This window comes from Idiotropiscis lumnitzeri, chromosome 5 (genome assembly GCF_059441095.1).
Source record: "Idiotropiscis lumnitzeri isolate Australia: NSW breed Sydney's pygmy pipehorse chromosome 5, RoL_Ilum_1.0, whole genome shotgun sequence".
NCBI classification, from domain to species: Eukaryota; Metazoa; Chordata; class Actinopteri; order Syngnathiformes; family Syngnathidae; genus Idiotropiscis; species Idiotropiscis lumnitzeri.
In genome coordinates, this window is record NC_142395.1 from 14,714,555 (window position 1) to 14,736,789 (window position 22,235).

Here is a 22,235-nt window from a genome sequence, read left to right on the forward strand (position 1 = left end):
CAGATACTGCCCCAAAGAAGAAAAATGACGCCCGGGTCAACTTGGTCTTCCCGTTCTTTACCGCATGATACTCTTTTTTCTGTTTCTGTTCTCTTTGAACAGCACTGCCATGGAATTGGTTGGCCTTTGTAAAAGGCAGAGACGGATAAATGACAGATCTTCTTTTGGTGCCCATTTTTCTGAATATCTGAGAAAAAGAGGCTATGGATACGAAGAACCTTGTAGGGGTGGACGATTTAACGTTTTGGGACTGAAATCGCGATCTCAGCCAATGAGATTTTGAGATCGTCAAAATTGCGTTATTTTTATTTATTTATTTTTTTTTTTTTAAAGCGCTCTTGTGCCCCACGCACCTGAAGCAGGTCACACTAACCAGTGGGTTACTGATTAAAAGTGCTTAGGTGTACAGCCGACTTTTAACACAAGTCTGGCTAGAACCGCATTAGGGCGGCGAGCCAGTAACTCTGACAGAAATGTCAATACGTATCTAGATATAAAAGAGACGGCTAGTAGTAATTAGTAATTTAACAGATGCTCTCAGACCAGAACATGTAAACAGCGGATGTTGTCATGAGGAAAGGCCCGGTGTCAAAACATATTTTAAATATTTATGTCATCAATAATATTTGCACTATTCTGCACTACAGAGTACTGAGTTTTGAGATATATACAGAATACGTGTTTTATTGACATCAGTCAAAATAATAGCACATTTTCATATCCACAATTACATATAAATGATCCTTGATGGTTTTTAAAAACTTGAGAAAGAACTGCCTTACTCACAAAACTTCGGTAGTGTCCTTGCATTATTCCAGGAATAGCTTTTATTGTTTTTAATGGTATGATGGCATTTTCTGTCATGTTCGTAAATGTCACTGTACATTGCGAAGAAAGTCGCAAATCAAATCAAAATCGCAATATCGGTCAGAAAAATCGCAATATAATTTTTTCCTAAAATCGTTAAGCCCTAGAACCTTACACTGCCCGTAAAAGTTTTTTTTTTCCTGGCTGTGTCGCTATTCTTCTGGTAACGGTACTGTCACAGAATGGGGTGACAAAGTCAACCCAGCAATTTTCTCAGCTCCAATAGAGACCTGTGTGAAAGCTATTAATTGAAAACAGGGACCAGGGTGAGAAGACAATCACATCTCCCGCCATGAATTATTGAAAACAATTGGCCCTGTTCAACAATATTTTTTGGGATATAATCACCTGGCATAGAAAAATGTACAGGATGATCCCCCTCCGTACGTGGCGAGACCCGAGTTGTTAGCTCCCAATCGGACACTTCAGGAAAAGAAGGTGGGGTGGGCTGGAAATGGGAGTTTGGTAAATGAAGGTCGCTCCTTGAGTTATAGAAAGCAAAGAAAAAAAAAAAACAGCCAAACTCATTTGCACTTTATCAAAAGGAACAACTGTTTCCAGTGTTTGGGCACAGATGGTACTGCTCCTTGCTAAGGAGGACAGAGCGGAGATAAAGAGATAGAGGACAAGAAGCATGAAGGCCTCATTGTCAGGTTTCTTCAACCCACTCGTAGATTCGGTGTGTAGAAGTAGCAAGGAGTGCTTATTTGCACAACTGCAGGTTGAGACCTCAATTTGTTTTTTTTAATTTATGGTTTTCAAGTTTTAGAAGACGAGAGCAAATAGAAGCAAACACTTTCCCCACAAAAGAAAGTGGAGAAAATAGTAATAATTAAAAATAACTAGAAATAATTAATTTAGTCTGAAATCATGTCAATCTGAGTCACAATATTAAAAAAAGGCAATTTTCAGGTAGAGATTCCTCATGTTAACATATAAATGTATCTTTAGTTTGACATCTAATCCAACTTCTAACTTGCAAGCATTTGAAAAAGAAATTGCGTTTGTCTATTTTATACATTTCTGACAAATGACAAAAGTTAGAAAATTCATTGTTGGTATAAAGGTCACCAATAACTGAAACGTACAGTATTTACGAACACAATATCAGAGTCCAGAGGAATTCTCATCGTCGTTGATTCACACCGGTCATCAACGTCAACATTTTGTCCGTGTAACGTACCAACATGGGATGAGTAGTTTTGAGTATTTCCAGGTGTTGAGGTAGTGTCAGCTGACCAGAATGTGAAGTGCCCATGCCTCCGTGATGAAAGTCATTGTGGCTGTCGCGCAGAAACATCACTCTACGTCAGAATTATGTTAATAAGGTAACCCGCATCGGTTGTGTAAGCATGCACTTCACTACTTCCTGCTTCAGCGAGCTTTTTGCACTGGCATTGCAGTGTGAAAGTGACTTTTAATGCTGCACAAGAAACTCGATTACATCTTAATGCATCCAGTCAGTTATTGGAGAGTTTCGTTGCTGCTGTTTTGCTTTGCAACTTAAGAACTTAAACTGTTGTATCTCCATTTTTGTGCAAGTCTTGTTTACTATAATTGGGGATGTGGCAGACTGCGCCGTTCAATGTTGGGCATTCCAGCAGGCTGAGAGTTTTTTTTTTTTTTAGACTGTACACAATCCCAGAGCACCTCACAATTTGGTGACTTCAGACCACGTGAAAGCAAAGTTGTGGTGCAGGTGGTCGAATGTCATTTTGATTCATCTGATCGAGGTGCAGGCAGACAGCTTCTGCCCTCCGCTGATATGTTTGGTTGATGTCTTTCATTCATAAGATGACAACGGTGTGCATCCAACCCTCGGAATCGTAGAAATAAATTCATTCAACACATATTATCATCATCTTTACTAGGTTTACTAAAACTCCCCCCTTGGTCTCCAAGCCCCCCTTCACTGCGGTGATCTGTGTTCAACTTTACAAGTAGAAGTCTGCTTGCAGTTCATTCTAAACATATTGTGCAAGCTTCGATCTTCTGCACGAGTCTATTTCCGCTTCCTCAATATCAAAGACGACGCGCCTCCCTCTTCGCCGCTGAATTGAAAAGGAATGAGTGGCAGCTGTGTTCACTCCCACAATGGCGCAAACGCCCCTTTGTACCTGCGCCTGTCTACCCAAATACCCCCAAAACATAAACTCCACCCATGCATGCAGTTAGACTGCACTTTGCGCTAATGTCTTTGTGTAACCGATAGCATCTCTGATCAGAGACCGAAAGAGAGTTTGGCGTGCCCACGGCCATTGCGCTGAAAGCAATTGTGGCAGTGCTTCAGCATTACCAGGAATAAAAGTGTCTTTTAATACTGCACAAACCAACTCTGCTGCTGTTTTGGTTAGCAACAGTGATCTTTAAGGTCTTTGTGTGATTGAGGGGGTCTATGATTGGAGAAAGTTCATTTTTTTCATCCTGATGAGAAATGCAAGGTGTCTATTTGAGGCACAGGCAATGAAGCTTTCCATCCCACCGTGATTGGTTGCTAACGTATTGCATATATTTCGAATGATTTTGCATCCACTGTGGCGTTTTGATGGCTGGTGTATCATTTACCTGATGCACTTAGAGGATGAGATAAGATGACCTGGTTGTGCCTGCTAAAGCATACATCCTCGCTGGCAAATCGCTTTGACTGACTCCCGCGAGTAAAAGATCCAGTCCGGTAAGATTGTCTTCCACTCAGATGTATCCCTTTACTTTGCCAATCACATTAGAGACATCTAATGAACTATAAATATGTAGAAATGGACTACAAATTTGAAATAATGTTGATTAGGGCTTTCGGTGGCTGATGTTGTCATTTGAGCGGTTGCACTCTGGCTGTCTGTTCATTTGAAACTGGATCCTTAATCCTGCCTGCCATTGATTCGCAGGCCGGCCGGCTATGTTCAGTAATTACATGCTGCTCCCTTCAACATGTCTTGGTTATTGCATCTGTGAATCGCATTAGTACATTTATTGAAGGGCTGGGAGTACTGCCTGAAAAGCTTTTTGTTCTCTCTCCCTGAAAGAGCAGCCTGGTGGCACTCGGATAAGAAAAAAAAACAATCCACTGATAACAATTCAGCCATCTTTCTTTTAATGTTTGTTTCTGTAAGCATTGTTGTAATCTTCTTATTGCAATTCAAACAATGTGCTTTATATGTGGACCAATCACATTTTGTTCGGATAGGGTGAGCAAGATTTATAAAAAAAAAAAAAAAATTCGAAAGCTGATATTGTACAAGGTCAACTTTTATCAAAGTTACATAAATTTAATAATGATTTCTTGATTTTTGGTTATGTTAGGCCAATAGTGAAGGCCTTGCTGGCCCTGACCGTCCACCAATGGTGCACACTATTCTAAGTAGAATGTGACCTACCAAGCAAAGGCTTCCTACTCACAGCTGTTTTATCCAACGGCATTTTCGTCTTATGTGCATACGTCCACTTTTAGTCCGACTCCGTGATGAGAGATTCCAAAGTGTCCTTTTCCACCGACGTGCACAAGAGTGCTCATTCTCGACACATCTCATACCTTGTAATACCTGCCAATGTTGCCCACTTAACATGAACGTGCACTTCCATTCCTTGCCAGCAGTTGTTTTGGCACTTGGCTCAGCTGGACTTTCCAGAACCGTTTGAATGCATAAATAAACCGGCGATGAAAAAAAATTAGACTGTGCATTTGTTAATCTTCAATCACAGCCCCACTCTAAGCTGCTCCTGGTGTGGAATTAGCGTGGCTGTATTGGAAATGACTCGCGGCGGTGTTACCGACACCGTGACACCATGCTTCGTCCAGCAGGATCTGACAAAAAAAATAAATAAACACCCAAGAGGGGGTCTTTCCTCATGGACAGGAGACATATTTCAACCCTTCTTGTTCCAAATGTGATCTGACTGCACTGAAGGCCTCTGGTGAATATGTTAATTAGTATCATCATTAACATGCAGAGGGGATGGCCCAGCAGTGATGCTGCTGCCTGTTTCTATCACTGCATGTCATCAACTTTCTTGTTGTTCATTAAAAATTAAACCACTGATGATAGATGAGTACGATTGGCTCCAAAATCTAGTACAGCGAATACAGCAAGCGTACTCTTACGATTCTGCACCAACGAATTCATCGTGCGCCATTCGTACCGTGGAAACACTGTTGTCCGGGACTGTCATGAACTGAGGAAAAACTCCTGCCTCCTGACTAACACAGCAGCTGTGGTGACGCTTCAACTGATCAATGAGACTCGTTATTGCAATTTTTTATTTATTTATTTAACCAAATAACATTGGACAATGAGATACATACTCCTTCACCAAAGACAAAAACATAGACAAGCATGCTTCATATATTTTCATTATGAGTGCCTAGATCTGATTATTTTTATTTTTTTTACTTTCTGTTTACATGTACAGTATTATCAAGTGACTCGATAATAAACGCTAAAAAAAATGCAAGTGATCTTCGGTATATAGTGTTTAGTAGTAGTAGTCACACCTTGTTCTGCTCTGTTAGTTGAAACAAAAGGAAAAGCTTCCGACTATTATTGCTACTACATTGGAAATGTGCCTAAAGCGTCGTTTTGTGCTCATTATGCCTCACCTTGCTGTCAAAGAATTTCTCGATTGCTGCATTATATAATACAGAGGAGATCGGGGTCACGAGGTCTCATCGCCAGCATACAGCTTAACCCGCCTCGGCAGGGGAAGCCGGAAGAGATGAATGAATGCGACAAGGATGGAGGATCTATGGCGCTTTTCCTCCCTGCTTGACTTGTGGCACTTCACTTTATTAACTTTTATTTTTTTCATTGGCATGTTGGCATGGCTGGGACTTTTTGAGTGGACTGAAGCTTATGACAGCGGAGAGCTCGTAGCGAACAGTTGTGGAAGTGCTTGTAATGTATTCAGCACGCAGGCTGACACAGGCTGGCATTTTGACAAATTGGACTTTAGCTCCCTGTGAACTGAGCGTGAACCGGTTCTGTTTTCTGAATGAAAATGGTAATAACAGTTTCTGCTCCTGGAAGGTTCCAGGGTTATTATAGTTTGGGAATTTGAATTATAGCTAGATTTTATTTTATTTTTCTATTTATTTATGTTTTTTAAATATTTATTTATTTTTATTATTTTTCGCTCTATAGTTTTTTTCATAAACAGGAACTAAAAAAAGAAAAGCACTTTTTCCCCTTCCGCGAGTTAAATGTCAAGAACAGGTGAGCCAATATTTTGACCCACCGCTGAAGCTGTATTGGTGTCTTTGTGCTCACGTAATCACGCCAGAAATCATGTTTCTTGATTTTTTTTTTTTTTGTCGGTTTATGTCTGGTGAAACGATGCAACGTTGTCATGGTGCCTTTCATCTCAGTTCTTTGAAAATTAAACTGTGCTTGAAAAAAGACCTTTGTGATTATCATAAATGCCTTATTTCGCCTTTCAAGCCCAATTATAGTCACGTCGAGGATGAAACAGTCTTGCAAAAGTGACCGGCAATTCCTTATCAGATGATTCGGCCCACTTCGGCCTTTGTTTTTTTTTTTTTGTTTTTTTTTAGCTTTTGAATCAATCATTATTTTGAAAAATCACCTGTCAGCACCTTTGACACTTTGTCCTTTGGCGTCCGTGTGGTCATTGTGAGCTTATGAATATACGCCACTTCCCGAGGAGTGGCTTAACGCAACATTGCACTTAAAAACAAGACCTAAGTGTGTAACATTCCCATCTCCGAGAAGGCGCGTAAGCAAATTAAGCGTGTCGGAAAGCTTTAATTCCAAAGGCAGAAGGATTAGGCTGTTTGATGAGCAGATTTAAGGGTGCAGGCGAGAGGAACAAAAAAGAAATACTCCTGGCCGTGTGTAATCATCTTTGAAAATGTTTTTTTTTCAAGCTTTCTAGTGTGTGACGTGTATTTTCAGTGCACTTCAACCTAACATTTTCTATGCCTAGAGATTAAGTGCCTTTATCGCACATCCTCTCATGCTCTGTGATTTCAACTTGATTTTTTTTTCTCCATAAAATACTACATTTTAATGTACTTAGACAACTTCCGAAAAACAATGTTTTCTCCCCTCCTCTTTCTTGCAGACCTTTCACACACCCAGTCTGGGAGACGAGGAGTTTGAGATTCCTCCCATCACCCCGCCGCCCGAAATGGAGTCCGGCCTCGGCCTCTCTGAAGGGGATTCACCTTTCCACACCATGCCGGAGCCTCCAGCGCAACACAGGGGCTCACTGATCCCTCAGTTCCCACCTCAGAGCTTGGATCTGCCCTCCATCACAATCTCGCGCAACATGATGGACCAGGAAGGGATGGCGATCAACAACGGCCAATCGGCGGTGAGTGCAACAGCTCTTCCACTTCTGAGGGTCTGAAAGAACAGCGGTGTGAAAATATTAGTTTGGCAAGCGATTTGATTGGACTATTCGGATTAAAACGGCTGCTACGGCAACATGTTAATCTCTTAAGCAATGTCGCTCCTCGCTTTTTTATACTCTAAATCGTCGCTTTTAATATATTGCTTCATCCACGCTTTCCCCCAACGTGAGACGGTCAATTGTGGAGTAGAGGGAAGGAGTGTGAGATTGTTGTCTCAGGTTGGGGAAAAAAGGTGTTCTTAAATGCCACGCTGCATAGGACCACTGAGGAGGAAAAATGGAAATGTCAACTGGATGACTGCTTGTCTATTTCGGAAAAAAACAAACAAACAAAAAAAAAAACTGATTCATTTAGCGGAGTAGAAGCTAAAGGACAAAAAGCATGATTGGTCCAGATGATGACAATATTGAGGTGCCTTGAACCGTTTTAATGTCTTTCCTCGGAGTGAATATCAGAAATGGCTTGAAGGGAAGCTTAAACAAGGAAGCTAAGCTATATTGTTCAGGACGCCGATGTAGAATGCATTTCCATTAATAACGTACATTTTTGCGCTACTTTCACGTAGTGACAAGATCTCGCTTGACGTGTTAAGTCTCGTAAATTTAAGGAAAAAGATGCCATTAAAAGTATCGATATACAGTTTTATGAATCGATATGGGCTACGAAAAAGATCAATTCAAATCAAAATATTATTTTTTTTAAACCCAGCCCTAGGTGTCATCACACAAAAAAGCCAAATAAGAAGCAAGTTAATCATAAGTTTAATTGGACTGAGCAACCAGAACATACACACTATACTGTATGGATTACTGTACCAGATCGCAATAAGGTTCAGAGTTGCGTCTTTGTCACACTTTTGCTGGTTTTCATCACCGCTGAAGTTCTCTGTTGACGTCACTCAAAAGAAAAAAAAAAAAAACTATGAAAAAAAAATAATAATTAACCCCTTTGATGAGTCCTCAACATTTGAATGTTATTTGACTTTTTGCGTCATATTCTTCCTGGTTCCGCTGCATTTATTTACATTCCATAAGGAGAGAAGGGCTATAAACTCTTAACAGCTCCGTTTCCCTGCCTCCGTGCTCCAGGGCCCACAAGATAATTGCCGCTTTTTTTTTTCTTTTTTAAAACATCCCGTACAGTAAGTGAGGGCCCCACTAGGCCTGTGCCTAAAGAATTTTCATTTCACGGTCAGTTAAGCTCGGTACATCTGGAGGAACCTTGACACAATTACATTCCGGACCGTTCTCACGACTTGCTGGAGGATTAGATTTTGATTCCCCGGCATTTATTCCTCCTTTAAGACCATTTGCATGGCTCATGTGTCTGATTGGACTCTTATTTCAAAGCTGAGAAAGTAGGTTGCCGCTCGTTATCGGCCATCGCACATTCTGCCGCCGGAAAAAAAAAAAGAAATACCGATGGTCCTTCATTTGTTCCTGAATGGGATTGATTCCCAAAAGCTTTGCCACAATGGGATTTCTCACTCCTTTCACCTGAATTTATTTATTTCTCCAAGAGAGAACTTTTGAAACGAGATAAGTGCTGCTCTCAGTTTGCAGACATGATTTACGAGGGCCTGAGAGGCGTGTTTTGTCATTGCTGTCAGCACGCTGATAAAAGAATGACAAGCGAGCGCATGTACATGATTACAAGCTCACGTCTTTGTTGTGGCTGCAGGGGCCAACAAATGAACAGCGCAATATTGCAATAAAATTTTTTATTTGTCTTGTTTGCTTCCTGTTCACTGCTTTGTCCAGAAATCATGCAAATTTGCACTGGCAGGGAGGTAACTGAACATACGGCATTCATCCAGACTTGCGTTTCACACAAAACACAGGAAAGGACACCACGAGCCGTGTTATGGTGGCCCTGCCAGAACCGGCACTGGCCCTTTATATTCATGATGTAATTCAATATATTTTAATGATTTGTTCGTATTTAGCATCTGTATTATTTAAGCCTTCAAGTAAATGTTATTTGTAGTTAGGGCTGTTAAATATTAATCACAATTATTTTCGTAATTATTGAAATCAGGATTTATTTTGACAACAAAAAAAATGGATAAATGGAAAGCATTAACTGTGGAGTACAGACATGTGTGCCTGTTTCATTTTAGGCCACTTTGCCGATCTTCAGTCTGTTAGTGTTGAGGGGGCCCAAAATTGATGGATGGATTTTGATGCCAGGAAGGATGTTAAGATGTGGTTCTCCCAGGGGAAGAGTGTGAAGAGGCCCCATTTGAAGGGATGGCCACAATGATTTGAATGAAACAAATGAAGCAATGCTGATAATAGTCTCCTATTGTATATCGAACAGTATAACAGAAAAAAAAATTGGAGAAATACTTGCTTTTACACTCAGTGTTTAAAAAAAAATGAAAAAAAAAGTCTTCTCTCTTTCTTTAAAGAACTACTATGAAAGGCAGCCTGTGAATATACCTGGCCTCATTTGCAGAAGTTTCTATCGCCTTGCCAAGTGTTACGCTAATTCCTCAGTCCTCATGCACAACGCAGATCTTGCAAATTGTTCACCTCGTTAGGGGCAATGCAACGCCTGACTGCAAAGTCATTATTTAATCCGCTCTCCTAACAAGCTCCAAACTCCCCATTTTTTTTTGGTTTCCCAATGTGTTCCCTTTCCCTTGTTTATGCTCAACCCAATCATACCAGAGGGTACAGCTTGCCAGCTTGTCGTTTTAATTCACAATTTCTGCCCCCCCCCCATGTTCTCTACTGCACACTGAGGGTATTTTGCCAAAGAACACCTGATGCCTTCGCCGTGTCTTGACATGTGCAACGAACGACACAGAGAAAATGGCCTCAGTCTGTCCTCTTGTGATTGGATTAAAAACATACAGTAGTTGTCTTGTAATGCAATCTCTGTTTTCCAATGTCATGTCCATGCGCCCGTCCATGTTTCATACCGATTATCCCGTTCAGGGTCACGGGAAAGTTGGAATTTGGTGTCAGTCGCAAGGATACATCCTGGCCTGAACACCTGTCAAGAAGGCAGAATTAATCCAAGGCGCTGAATAGTTCCTGTGACGTTAGCATCCATGCTAACGTAGCATGATAAATGTGCGGGGTGATCTGCAAATATTACAGCCTTTGAAAGTGGGTTGCTATGGTCATGACTTTTTTATATTATGTGAAGCTGTTGCTTTGGGTGCAAAATAGTGTCGCTTTAATCTGTTCGTGACCTGATTGAAAACCATTGATGTGGAACAAGTAAAACCGCCCAAATGACTAGAACTAAGGTTATATTTAAAAAAAAAAAATTAATATATAATTACAAAATTTGCATTCCATTAATTTTTCATTATATTTTATTTCTTTTTTTGTACACTGTAATTTTATTTTGCTTATTTTTTTTTAATACTTTTTGAAATATATTTACTACTTATCTTATTCTACCAATTTAATCATCAGAAAGCATCCCATCAGCACTGACGTGAGCCGTACATCAATTTAAAAGAGTGGATTCTTCTTTTTCTTTGCTTCCCCTTGACAGAGAGCCTGCGAGCCGCGTGTGCTCGGTCAGAAATGATTGATCATAATAAAGACTCAGGCCTGACCTTCTGTGTGATGGACTCTGTGATTTACCACAGAATCACAATACAATGTTTAAATGCCCATAATGCATTTGGAAGATTAGGGGGAGTGGATAGTTGGCAGGCACAATTCAGAGGAATGACATTCGAACAGAAAAAAAAATGGGAAAATATGTTGGAAATGTTCGATTTTTGGAGGGAGCTTTGTGTTTAGTCGACTGTACAGTTAAGCACTTATTTCGGGTCTTTCTCGATTCTGTATTTCACTTTACCGGTTAGTAAGCTTAGCAACTCCTCGTTCGCCTCCTCGGTTAAAACGCTACTTGTTAGTGGGGAAGTTTATCGTTCACCATGGAGGAGATGATCAGCATCACGCAGCTCGTTGCTGCTGCTTTGCACGGACTTGCATATAGTAATAAGTAAGAAATTACTTCCTGGACTATTTTTTCTTTAAATTGGTATGGCGCTGGTTAGTGTGACCTGGTTTGTAAACGTGGGGCACCCTTTAAAAAAAAAAACGGGAAAAAAAAAACGCAGCTTTGCCTCGAAATCGCATTGTTTGAGATTGCAATTTCTGTCCCACAATGATAAATCGTTAAGCCCTAACAGGCAGTCTAAAATGGTTGCTGATACTACATGAGAAGGCAGAAAAATGTCAGATTTCCTGCAGTTTATGTCGGGTCAGTACAGAACCGTGACAGTGGAAACAAAATGTGTGAAAGGAACTTCTGTTATAGTCTCCAAATTGGGGCAAAATCGCCAGGCTGACTTTGTCCCAACTTTTCATTTCGGTGTGAAAGCATCTTCTGAAATTTGAGCTATTTCATTGTGTTAGACTTATTCATGCAATAATAATTCATTGTTTACTTGTTACATCATATTTATTAATAAATGTCATCTTCCCCCGGAGGACCGAAACAGCCCCCACCCCTGCATTGTAGCAAACCCTCCCAATTGCATTTTTCTCATTTGGCTTAAGCACAGTTGCTGAAGATGAAGGGGGAGGGGCCATATTTGCGCACTCGCTCGCATGTGAGTGTGTGTGTGTTTTAAAAATAAAAATGATGTCGCCATTTAGAAGCCCAGTAAAGGAATATGTGCAGAGCGCTGATAAACTATCTTTAATAGGACTGACCTTTCATGCTGGCGAAAGTTACTGGGGGATTCATCCAGCCATAATTACCATATAGATGATTTTTAGCCCTCTGCTGCCACAGAACATTTCCAAGAGCTCTGGCCATTGATTGAATGGAAATTGAACTTGTTAACATTCTTTTCAGTGCTCTTACAGCTTAGCGCACGCGGCCTCTGTTCATAAACTCTCCATCAATTCTATTTTATTTTTGTGATATCTTTGTCCAAAGTATATCTCAGGGCGAGTATCGTCCAAGCCCAGAAAGTCATGTTGTTGCTTTCATTCTGCAACAGAAATGCATCAAATAAGCAATGTTTACGTGAGGAATATTTCAAAGTGGATCAACGTTTATTGATTAGAGACATTGCAGCTTGTTTAGCCGCTGAGAGCAGGAGATAAGGACTTATTTGCAGATTGATGACAACTATCAAAACATCTCGTCGGCAGGGGCTGACAACACGGCAATCAAAATGCAAACGAGAGGTGGCGAGCGACGAACGGCGGCACCGATCCATTCGTGCGCACTCGAGGCGACCGCGAGCCAAGATGATTCGTTAGCTGTTATCGTTACGCGCCGATTGCAGTCAGGCGCCCCCATTTGTTGTTGTTGCTGCAATCTGCGTGTAAATAATGCGTGTACTATAAAGTTAGTACATCTGTTACAATTTGTTGTTATTTCAAGACACTTTTTCCCCAATGGTAATCCATTGTGATGAAAATAATCTGTTCCAGATAGATAGGTGGATGCATGTTCCAGATGCCATCAAGAACTTTTCATTATACGCCTCAAAAGTAAAGAAAGATTTGAAAAAAAATTGAGTTTGAGCCGAATTTTCTGGAAAATTCTTACTTCAATATAGTCCGCACAAGAACAGTGACAGTTGAAAATACATGATAGTTGAGGTTTGGGGTTCTTTTGTGCAATACAACCCAGAATTTTGGGTCAAATTGACCCAAGTAATGGATCGTTCCCTTTTTGACCCAAATTGGACCATGTCGCAACATCTGTACATGGCAGAGTTCAATTGCTATTCTGGTGATGAATTTGTTTTGAATCCGGCCTGGCGAGCCGCCATTTACATTATGAAAAGTCCTTTAATGTCTGTCGTTTGCATTTTTTTTCTAAAATGGGTGAATTAAAATGCATTTGTGTTTCATCTGTTTCCCTTGAACAAATAATTTGTTGAATTAGTTTAAATGAAATATATTCACAAAACAAAGTATTTTACATATACATTTGTTTTATTATACCAATACCAAACCAGTTATTATAATTAAATTAATTCTAAATTTTACTATCAATAAGAAGTGTCAATTATTCTATTGGTGAATTTAAGTATTTTATATAGATTATTCTTTACCGTATCGATAAATAACCTAGCTAAACTGTCCATTTGGGGAAAAAGAAATGTGGCCCGTGAGAACAAAAAGTTTGCCAACTCTACTTCAAAGTTGTTTGACTTTTGAGGTTCCACTGCACTGCTTAGCGTTTAAAATAAAAATTTTTAAAAAAAATCAATGTTTAAGGAGCATTTTGAGGTAATCAGCATATTCCAAACAAACGGCGCAACGGCCCATTGCCCGGCCTGCATCATTGCCGTACAGATGGCCGCGACTAATGAGCTCAGCATGCATCTTTTTACTGCGCAAACGGCAACCCGTCATGTTTTCAGTCATGACAAAAGCACTTGGAAGAGCGGTGGCTAAGCAAATAAGCTTACAAATTTGTGTATGTATTTTTTTTTTGTTTGGAAGAAAACAAAATATTTTGTTCGCAGTATTTTCCTGTCACGTGTAAGTCGACACCTTCCATCCCTCCACAAATTGTATTCGCAATGAGAGAAGTGACGACAATATGTGGTGTCCGTAAAAGGTGTTATAATATTTCTGCAAGCTGGGCGCGTTCAATAAAGCCTCATGCGTTGCTTTATGATGTGTTGATTTAGGTGGAGATTGAGTTTGTGCCGCTGAATACCAGATGGACTCAGCCAGAAGGAACAAATCCCCTTCTTGTGTTGCGCTCTCATCTCCTCCTCTGTTCCATGTCAGCTCTCTGATCTGGCAGCCCTTCGGGACGGCTGCTGCTTTCAAACTAGCTGCAATCAATGCTAACCTGTGCAAACATGTACCTTGCATCAGGCACTTTCAAGAGCATCTTGTTCCTTCTCAAAGACTCTTTCAAGACCCTGTTGTTCAGTCTCAAATGCTTTCAAAAATCTGTAGTTACGTCGTAAAAGACATTTAAGTGGTTCCATGTCAAATCTCCAAAACTCTTTCAAGAGCCTGTTGTTCCTTCTCAAAGGCTTTTAAGACACAGTTGTTCTGTCGAAAAGCCCAAAGTCTCTATCACGAACCAGTTGCTGCTCTTTAAAGGCGTCCAACTCGGTTCTTCTCAGACTACTTAAAAAAACATGTGGTTCTTCTCAGACACTTTCAAGAACCAGTTGTTCATTATCAGAGACTTTCTTTCAAGTCCACAGTGTTCCTCAAGACTCTCTGAAGAACAATCTGTGCCTTCTCCAACTCTTTCAAGAACATTGTTCAGTCTTCAAGATTATTTCAAGAACAGTTGTTCCCTCCACAAGACTTTTTTTCAGGAACCAAATGTTCCTCCTCTAAGATGGTTGACAGGAGTGTTTGAGTCATAATAATTCGTCATAACTTCATAAACAAGTCATTTATAAAATGCGAATGGGGACACTACCCCGTTTCCTCTTGATTGAGATGCAGACGCTTGAGCTGCATGCACAACATGAAAACAGAGGATCAATACTGCATTACCATATTAACAAAGCCCCCTTTTTCCTTTGGTCTCACTCTCACAGAATGTTGGACCGGCCCACATCCGCCAGTATGCAGCGAACCCAGCCATGCTGATGAAGTCCATTGCCAACATAAGCGGCCCCAACGGAATGATCTCGCGGAATCAGCTGACCACCATCAACCAATCACATCTCAACACGCAGCTGAACCTGAACATGGGTGGACCCAACATTGCCCACACTTCGCCATCGCCACCGGCCAGCAAGTCCGCCACACCGTCGCCTTCTAGCTCCATCAACGAAGATGACCAGGATGACGGCAACAGGGTGAGGAAGTAATCAGATTTCCCCCAAAAGATCGTAAGAATTGTGAGATATTTCTGGAAGTATGTAGATGTGTCTGAGCAACCTCTATCGTCCTCCATCATTGCAGGTTGTGGGCGAAAAGAGGCCAGCACCCGTTGATCCCACGAAAAAACCTAAGACACCCAAAAAGAAAAAGAAGAAGGATCCAAACGAGCCTCAGAAGCCGGTGTCGGCATATGCCCTGTTCTTTCGAGACACACAGGCCGCTATCAAGGGTCAGAACCCCAACGCTACCTTTGGCGAAGTGTCCAAGATCGTAGCATCCATGTGGGACGGTCTTGGGGAGGAGCAGAAACAGGTACGTCCAACGGCAGTTTTTAGATTAGTAGTCTTTTTCCTACAGTAGCTCACAAACCGGCTCGGCTACAGTACACTCATGAACCTGTTGTTTCTTTCTTAAAGACTCTTGCTGGTTTGTTTCTACCGAAAGAGTCTTCTAGGAACCAAACATTTCTTGAAAAAAAGATTCTTTTCAAGGACTATTTTGTTTTTGCAATGACATTTTCCTCTTAAAAGACTCCCAAGAAGTAATTGTTCCTTCTAAAAAAACAAATGTTCCCTTGCAAATCCTCTTTCAAGAACCAGTTGTGTCTTCTGAAAGATTCTTCTTTCTTTCTGCAAACTAAATACATTTGTAGCAGAGAACTTGGTATAGCTCCAGAAGAGAGACATTTTTGAATACATGGTACAGGTTGTGCATTCTGCGACCTTGAATAACGACTCTACTGCTTGGTGCAAATTAAGTTGGAGCATCCTTCAATATCTGGTCTCTCATTGGTCTCTGTTTTTGTGTCATTGCAGGTGTACAAAAGCAAAACAGAGGCTGCCAAGAAAGAGTACTTGAAGGCCCTGGCCGCATACCGCGCTAGTCTGGTCTCCAAGGTGAGATATTTGTTTTTCTCTTTGTCCTAAAAACTATTGGATTGTGAGACATCAATTGATTGATTTGTCTTTGTTTTTTTGGGGGGGTCCAGGCTGCGGCGGAATCCGCAGAGGCGCAGACCATACGGTCTGTCCAGCAGACCTTGGCCTCCACCAGCCTCTCTCCAGGCCTGGTACTGCCCTCGCCCCTCAATCAGCACCCCTCCATGCCCTCGGCCTCCCAGGCCCTTCAGCAAGCCCTACCAAGAGCCATCGCCCCCAAGCCCCTGCAGATGAGACTCGGGGGTAGTCAAATCGTCACCTCGGTCACTGTTTCCCACCAAAACATGTCCCCAGCGATGCCGCAAATGCTCGGCCAGATGGGCTCCGGCGGGACCATGGCGCATTCCACAGCCGTGTCGCAGATGAGCCCGCCCATGCAGCATCAGCATCAGCAACAGCATGCCATGCAGCAGCAAATGCAGCAGCACCTCCAACACCACCAGATGCAGCAGCAGCAGATGCACCACCAGCAGATCCAGCAGCAGATGCAGCATCAGCACTTCCAGCACCACCTCCAGCAGCAGCTCCAACAGCACCACATCCACCAACAACAACAACAACAACAGCAGCAGCAGCAGCAGCAGCAGCAGCAGCAGCAGCAGCAGCAGCAGCAGCAGCAGCAGCACTTGCAAATGCAGCACATGCAAATGCAGCAGCAAATGCATCAGCAGCAAATCCAGCATCTTCAACAACACCAATCCCAGTGCTCTCCGCCGCATCACTCTCCCGGCACGCCCCATTCTGTGGGCTCTGCGTCCCTCGGCAGCCCCCAGCCAGCTCCCCAGCAGCAGAATCCTCCGCCACCGCAACACCCCTCCCAGATCCAGGCCCACGCCCAGGTCCTTTCCCAAGTCAGCATTTTCTGAGCCCAAATCCTCCAAGGACATTAGAATAAAAGCACCAGTCCAGGTTGCTTTTCAGCGTTGCACTTAACAAGTGTGTCACAATTTAGAATGTTATACCAAGAAGAACCTGTGTCCATTGTTCTAGACGGATATGCACTCGCGTGGAAATGTGAGGCCAAAGGGGGAGAAGGGTTGATGGGGTTCCGTCCGAGCGTGGACGGCGTTTACAGACACTCCCTGACTTACGAACAAGTTACGTTCCAGAAAACTGTCTGGGACTTGAATGGTCATATGTCATTATTTTGAAGTTTTTTGATTGTCACTATGTATTTCTTTGCTTACCTTGTTTGTTAAAAACAGTCAATACAAAATACTAAAACAAATTCTAATAACAAATACCTTGACTCTGGCACTTGTCGTCAACTTCATCCAACATCTCATTACTCAGATTTTCTTCAGTGCGGCTATCTTTAACATCTGATAAGACATTGAGATAGACCGCACCAGTCTGAAAAACGTATCCCCCAAATTTTGCACCGTTTTCTCTTTGTAAATACATCGGTTGTTACAGTCCTTTAGTCACTCAGACACCTTTGAGAGTCTCTCAGTGTTTGGGTCCTGATGCTCAAAAAATGGAGAGCACTCTCCAATTCAGACTTGTGGAAATCCAATGTCTTTTTTAACTAACTCGGATATATTCATGACGGCATTATATCCGAAGTTTGATGTTCGTAAGTAGGGGGGTGTCGGTACTCGTTTGTTTGTGGTGTCTTTCGGTCGTCTATGGGTACGCCATGTGTCTGTCACTGTTTTTATTTAACGCTAAAGCTTTATTTATGATAGCCAGAGGCGATGACAAATGGACAAATGGACTCGGACTGGACTGGTCCCAGGTTTGGGGGGGGGGGCATTTAAGACCTGAAAGATAATTTTTCTGCCACAACGTCGTCCATGTGTAGCTGTTATCGCTGTACGTGTTTTTGTAGAGGCGGGGCTGCTTCTGCGCCAACCCACTCCCTCAAAATTCAGTCCTCCGTCTTTACTTTTCATGTCAGTTGTTTCCTCAATGAAATTATGTCTTTTATTTTTGTCTAACAAAATAGGGGATATTTTATAATCCATTTCTCAAGGCGGACGCTTTGGAGGGAAGTGATGTATTTTTACCGTGACAAAAGATGAAAAAATAAATAAATGAATAAATGCTAGAAATAAAGCAGAACCATTCTGCTGCTGCACTGCCAAAGCCAACTGAAAATTCATTTAAGAATAAAAATAAAAACGGCATTGGAGGTATTTTTGCCAGCTGTACAGTCGACCCTAAAGGAAGTTACAAACACAAGAAAACAAGAAAATGTAAATTTTTTTTCATATCACTTGTTGTAAAGTTTTAATATGCGAGGCTTTAATGAAAACATTGTTCAAATGACCTGTGGATTGCGCTATCACATGATGCATTTTCTGCTCTTTTTCTACTTTTTTTTTATGAGTTACAATAGCAACAATCAGTTTTTCTTTCTACCTTCGCTTTGCCATATAAGTAGACAAGTCATCGACGCATTCAGAGACATTCCATCACTCTAATACGACAGTAGCCATATTTTTTTTTTGAAGTATTATATATTTGTGTGTGTTCAGAATTAAACTATCAATCGCAAATATTTATTTGACGGGATCCCTTTTGTTTCAGGAGTTATTATGCCTTTTATCTTATTGTTAGCTACTGAAATAAACACACTGATGAAATTGAATGGACTAAAGTTGTATTGTATTGCGTAGCATAACAGTTAAATGCTGTTTCACCGTGTTTGCTTTGATCCCCGGGCTCCACGAATTGACCAGTCTGCAGACGTCAGAGTCCTACTCGGTTCAAATTCGTATTCATCATGTTCATAATCAGGACCGAAACCATTCAGCGATTTAAAGACCACAAACAGAATCGTAAAATTGACAACTGACTGGGAGCCAGTGTAAGCCTTTAGTGCTGGAGCGATATATTCTGATATCTTTGTTCTGGGCAAAACCTGAGCCTCAGCATTCTGAATGAGCTGCACCTGTTTGATGTTCTTTTGAGCGAGTCCAGTCAGGAGACCGTTCAAATAATGAATGGAACGTTTATTTCTGGTTGTATATACAGTACAGAAAAGAAAATGCTAAATTTAACAACCAAAAAAAGGAATACTGGAATCAAGTCTACTGGAGATAATAGCATGGAAGCTAGTCCTGGTCTGCTTGGAGCAGGCAACCCTTCAATCTGGATATTTTATTTCTTTTTTTTGGAATGTGGGTGGAAGTTGAAGTACCCAGAACCTGGAGTCTTTGAGACTCGTAGCTAACAGCTGTAGTGTACCCTGCTGCCCTACTCTGTTTTTGTCAAAAGTCAGATGCTGTTATCGTTTTTGACAGTTCCCGTCACATTTATGGACGCCATTTGTGTTTTCTCCTGGACAAGGTCAGCATGTAACTGCTACTTGTCTTCATCACAATAGTAACACAGACACCCCCCAACACACCCCCTCCTTCTTCATACTGCCTTCAGAATAGCTTCATTTCCAACATGTCCCAAAGGCTTGGAAGAGAGAGAGGGGGGGGGTTGGCTTCGGGGGTCTTGGCAAACAATAATTATCCTATCTTCACAATAGGCTGCCCAGCAAGGGCCCTTTTCTTTTCCTTTCTTTTCTTTTTATTTCGTCCAAAAGCAACTGAGAGGATTTCAACTTACAAATCAGCGGTGTGAATTGACTCTGACTTCAATACGTTTCTAATTTGTTTTCCTGTTAGTGCGTGTGCGTGCATGTGTGTGTGTGTGTGAAGGGGTGCGGGGATCAAATAAAAAGTGCAATTTATTTCACTATGATTAGTGAAGAGGCAAGCACACACGCGCACACACACATGCGCATATAGACAAAAAAAAGTCTTATGATGTGATGAAAATTAAAAGAGCCAGGGCACGTGAGTTGAATGTCAATGCAAGATCGAGAAAGAGAGAGAGAGGATGGAGGAGCTTCGGTGTCCATGGCGACCGAACGCACGCTTTTAAAAAACACACAATAATGAGCCTCTGGGAAATGGCTGTTATTATTATTCCAAGCGGATTCACAGCCGAGGCCCCATAAATAATGCATGGAAGAGTTCCTCGCTGCTCCTGGAAGCCCTCAGAGCCGAGCCGGTCAGCGTGTGGACAAATATCTCACAGCCGCCCGAATCAAAAGGTTACGGCTCCATTTCAAAACACATCATTTAGCAGAGGAATAAATACACTTCCTTCTCATTGCCTGACTCCACACAGTTTGACTCAACCACGCAAATATTTACCGCCAAAAAATAAATAAATCACCATCACTGTAGATGACACCATTCCTTCAATAATGGCCTGATGCCTCTCGTCAACAGAAAAAAAATAATATTTTTTTTGTCCAAATCTCCAACTTTTTCTTTTGTTATTTTTATTATTTACTATTGCACATTAATTTGCCCTTTCATATGTATTTCCTCCAAATTATGCATTTTACCAATTTTTGGAAATTGTTACAGTAATCTGTAGTTATAATAAATACAACTTGTGCATTTGTGGAAAAATATTCAAATATATGATCATGAATACTATTATACAAAATACAGTTTTACAAATAAAGACACGTTATCTCCATTTTTCTTCCATACTTGGCCTCAAATAAACACGTTTTGAACCATTCATGCACTTTTTTTCTAATAATAATTTTAATTCAGCATCATGAATAATATATGTTGAAATTATTCATCTGGGATTTGGCTGTGTTTTTAGTCAACCAATCAGATTCAACCTCACGAATGCCAGCAGTAAAAGTGCCTCTAATGTATCGCTAACAAGGTTCAGATGCTCTAGCAGGCTTTTTCGTACAATTCTTGCTTTCTCGCAGAAACCTGAACAGTTTTGTGCTGAAAATGTATTTTGAATGGTTCATTATTCCCTCGACCTTAACTAAGGCCCCAGTTCCAGTCATTAGGAAGTGTGCTTGTTTAAAAATCAATCTATATCTGGACAAATAAAAGTCTCACCTCTAATTCACACCTGGTCCATATGCTGTCAACTAAAGAAGCCTTTGCACAAATAAAAAAATGCAGCTCCCCTAATTGATGCCCGATCCCCTCTGCAGTTCACTATTCATGTCAGAGGTCAGCTGTCAATTGGTAGAGCATAAAAAAAAAAAACCTTTGGATAGATAAATGCCTCACCCCTAGTGAACACCTTACCCTTAATTGACGCCTGATCTTCTCAATTATTCATGTCAGAATTCAGCTGTTCCATTTGTGGAGCTCATCATTCAGTTTTGGACTGTGCACACCCTAACCCTCAAAAAACAAAGCCCCCCCCCCCCAAAAAATAAAAATCACAGAGTTAGCAATGTTGTGATAAAGTTTCTCGGCAAGCAAACAGGGCGACGGGTGGGCGTGGGCGTGGTGGTCAGATGGTCAGTGTCAGCAGGGCTTTTGTGGCGATCGCATTGTTTGTGTGCGCCCGACGGGAAAGCGACAAAAGAGTCAAATAAATCATTAAAATAGAAAATCCCTTTGCCTGCACATCTGACTCTGCACTTACTCTCCAGTGTGACGAGGGGAGGGGGCATAATTAGGTCATCCAGTGATTGTATTACTTACAATGACAGACAGACCCTATTCTGTCAAAAAGCAGCCGGCGGGTTATTTACTCAACTCCAGTAATTACCGGGCATTTATTGGAGGGATGAGTGGAGTACTGTAGTTGCACAAATCATATCGATGTGAAGTTGCATGTTCTTAATCAGTTTTCGATACTTAATCAAAACCGTACATATATTTTCCAATATAATGTATACATTAAATTGAGACACAGCCAAGGCCACTATGAGGAAAATGCAGTCGCCGTAGAGATAGATTATGCAAAACATGTAGTAGAGCAGTGACATCTGTTGGACCAGGCATTAGTTATTTGCAAGGTATTTATTGGACAGAATTTATTATATGTCAAAATGCATGATTGCACAGACACATACCAGGACTGTGTGGTCTGGGGAGGCCCTGCTTGTGAAGAGTTTAAAAAACAACAACTTAATAATAATAATAATAATAATAATAATAATGTAAGATGATTTTTTTTTCAAGGATGTCTATATTTGTATAGATGTATTTGATTTTTTATTTAGGGGGCCTATTGTTATAGTATTGTATTGGCCGAGGGATATCGATTGAGTGGGGACGAAAGTGTAAAGTGGTGGCACGAGGGGCGTGTAAAAAAAAAAGCAGATGGTCGAATAAAAGTCTGATGTGGAGCTATTCACCCACAAACTCAGATTGCGGAATAACACTCACCACTCCCAGGAAATACAGTGTTACAATAATTGCAAACACTTCTTGAGTTTGTAGCGCCTCTCTAGCCTGGGTGACTATCCTGAAAGTGGCT

At 41.3% G+C, this 22,235-nt stretch overlaps 1 protein-coding gene across 1 annotated transcript in view; it reads left to right on the top strand.

Annotated features, from left to right (window-relative positions):
- The window catches only part of tox3 (TOX high mobility group box family member 3), a 48,885-nt gene extending 31,201 nt beyond the window's left edge, over positions 1 to 17,684 (top strand). The window contains exons 3-7 of the mRNA XM_088295252.1: positions 6,943 to 7,194; positions 14,748 to 15,011; positions 15,118 to 15,348; positions 15,852 to 15,932; positions 16,025 to 17,684. Coding sequence (XP_088151378.1) covers positions 6,943 to 7,194; positions 14,748 to 15,011; positions 15,118 to 15,348; positions 15,852 to 15,932; positions 16,025 to 16,840 — 1,644 coding nt within the window. The 3' untranslated portion in view covers positions 16,841 to 17,684. The remainder of the gene's footprint in view (positions 1 to 6,942; positions 7,195 to 14,747; positions 15,012 to 15,117; positions 15,349 to 15,851; positions 15,933 to 16,024) is intronic.
- The last annotated feature ends 4,551 nt before the right edge of the window (positions 17,685 to 22,235 follow it).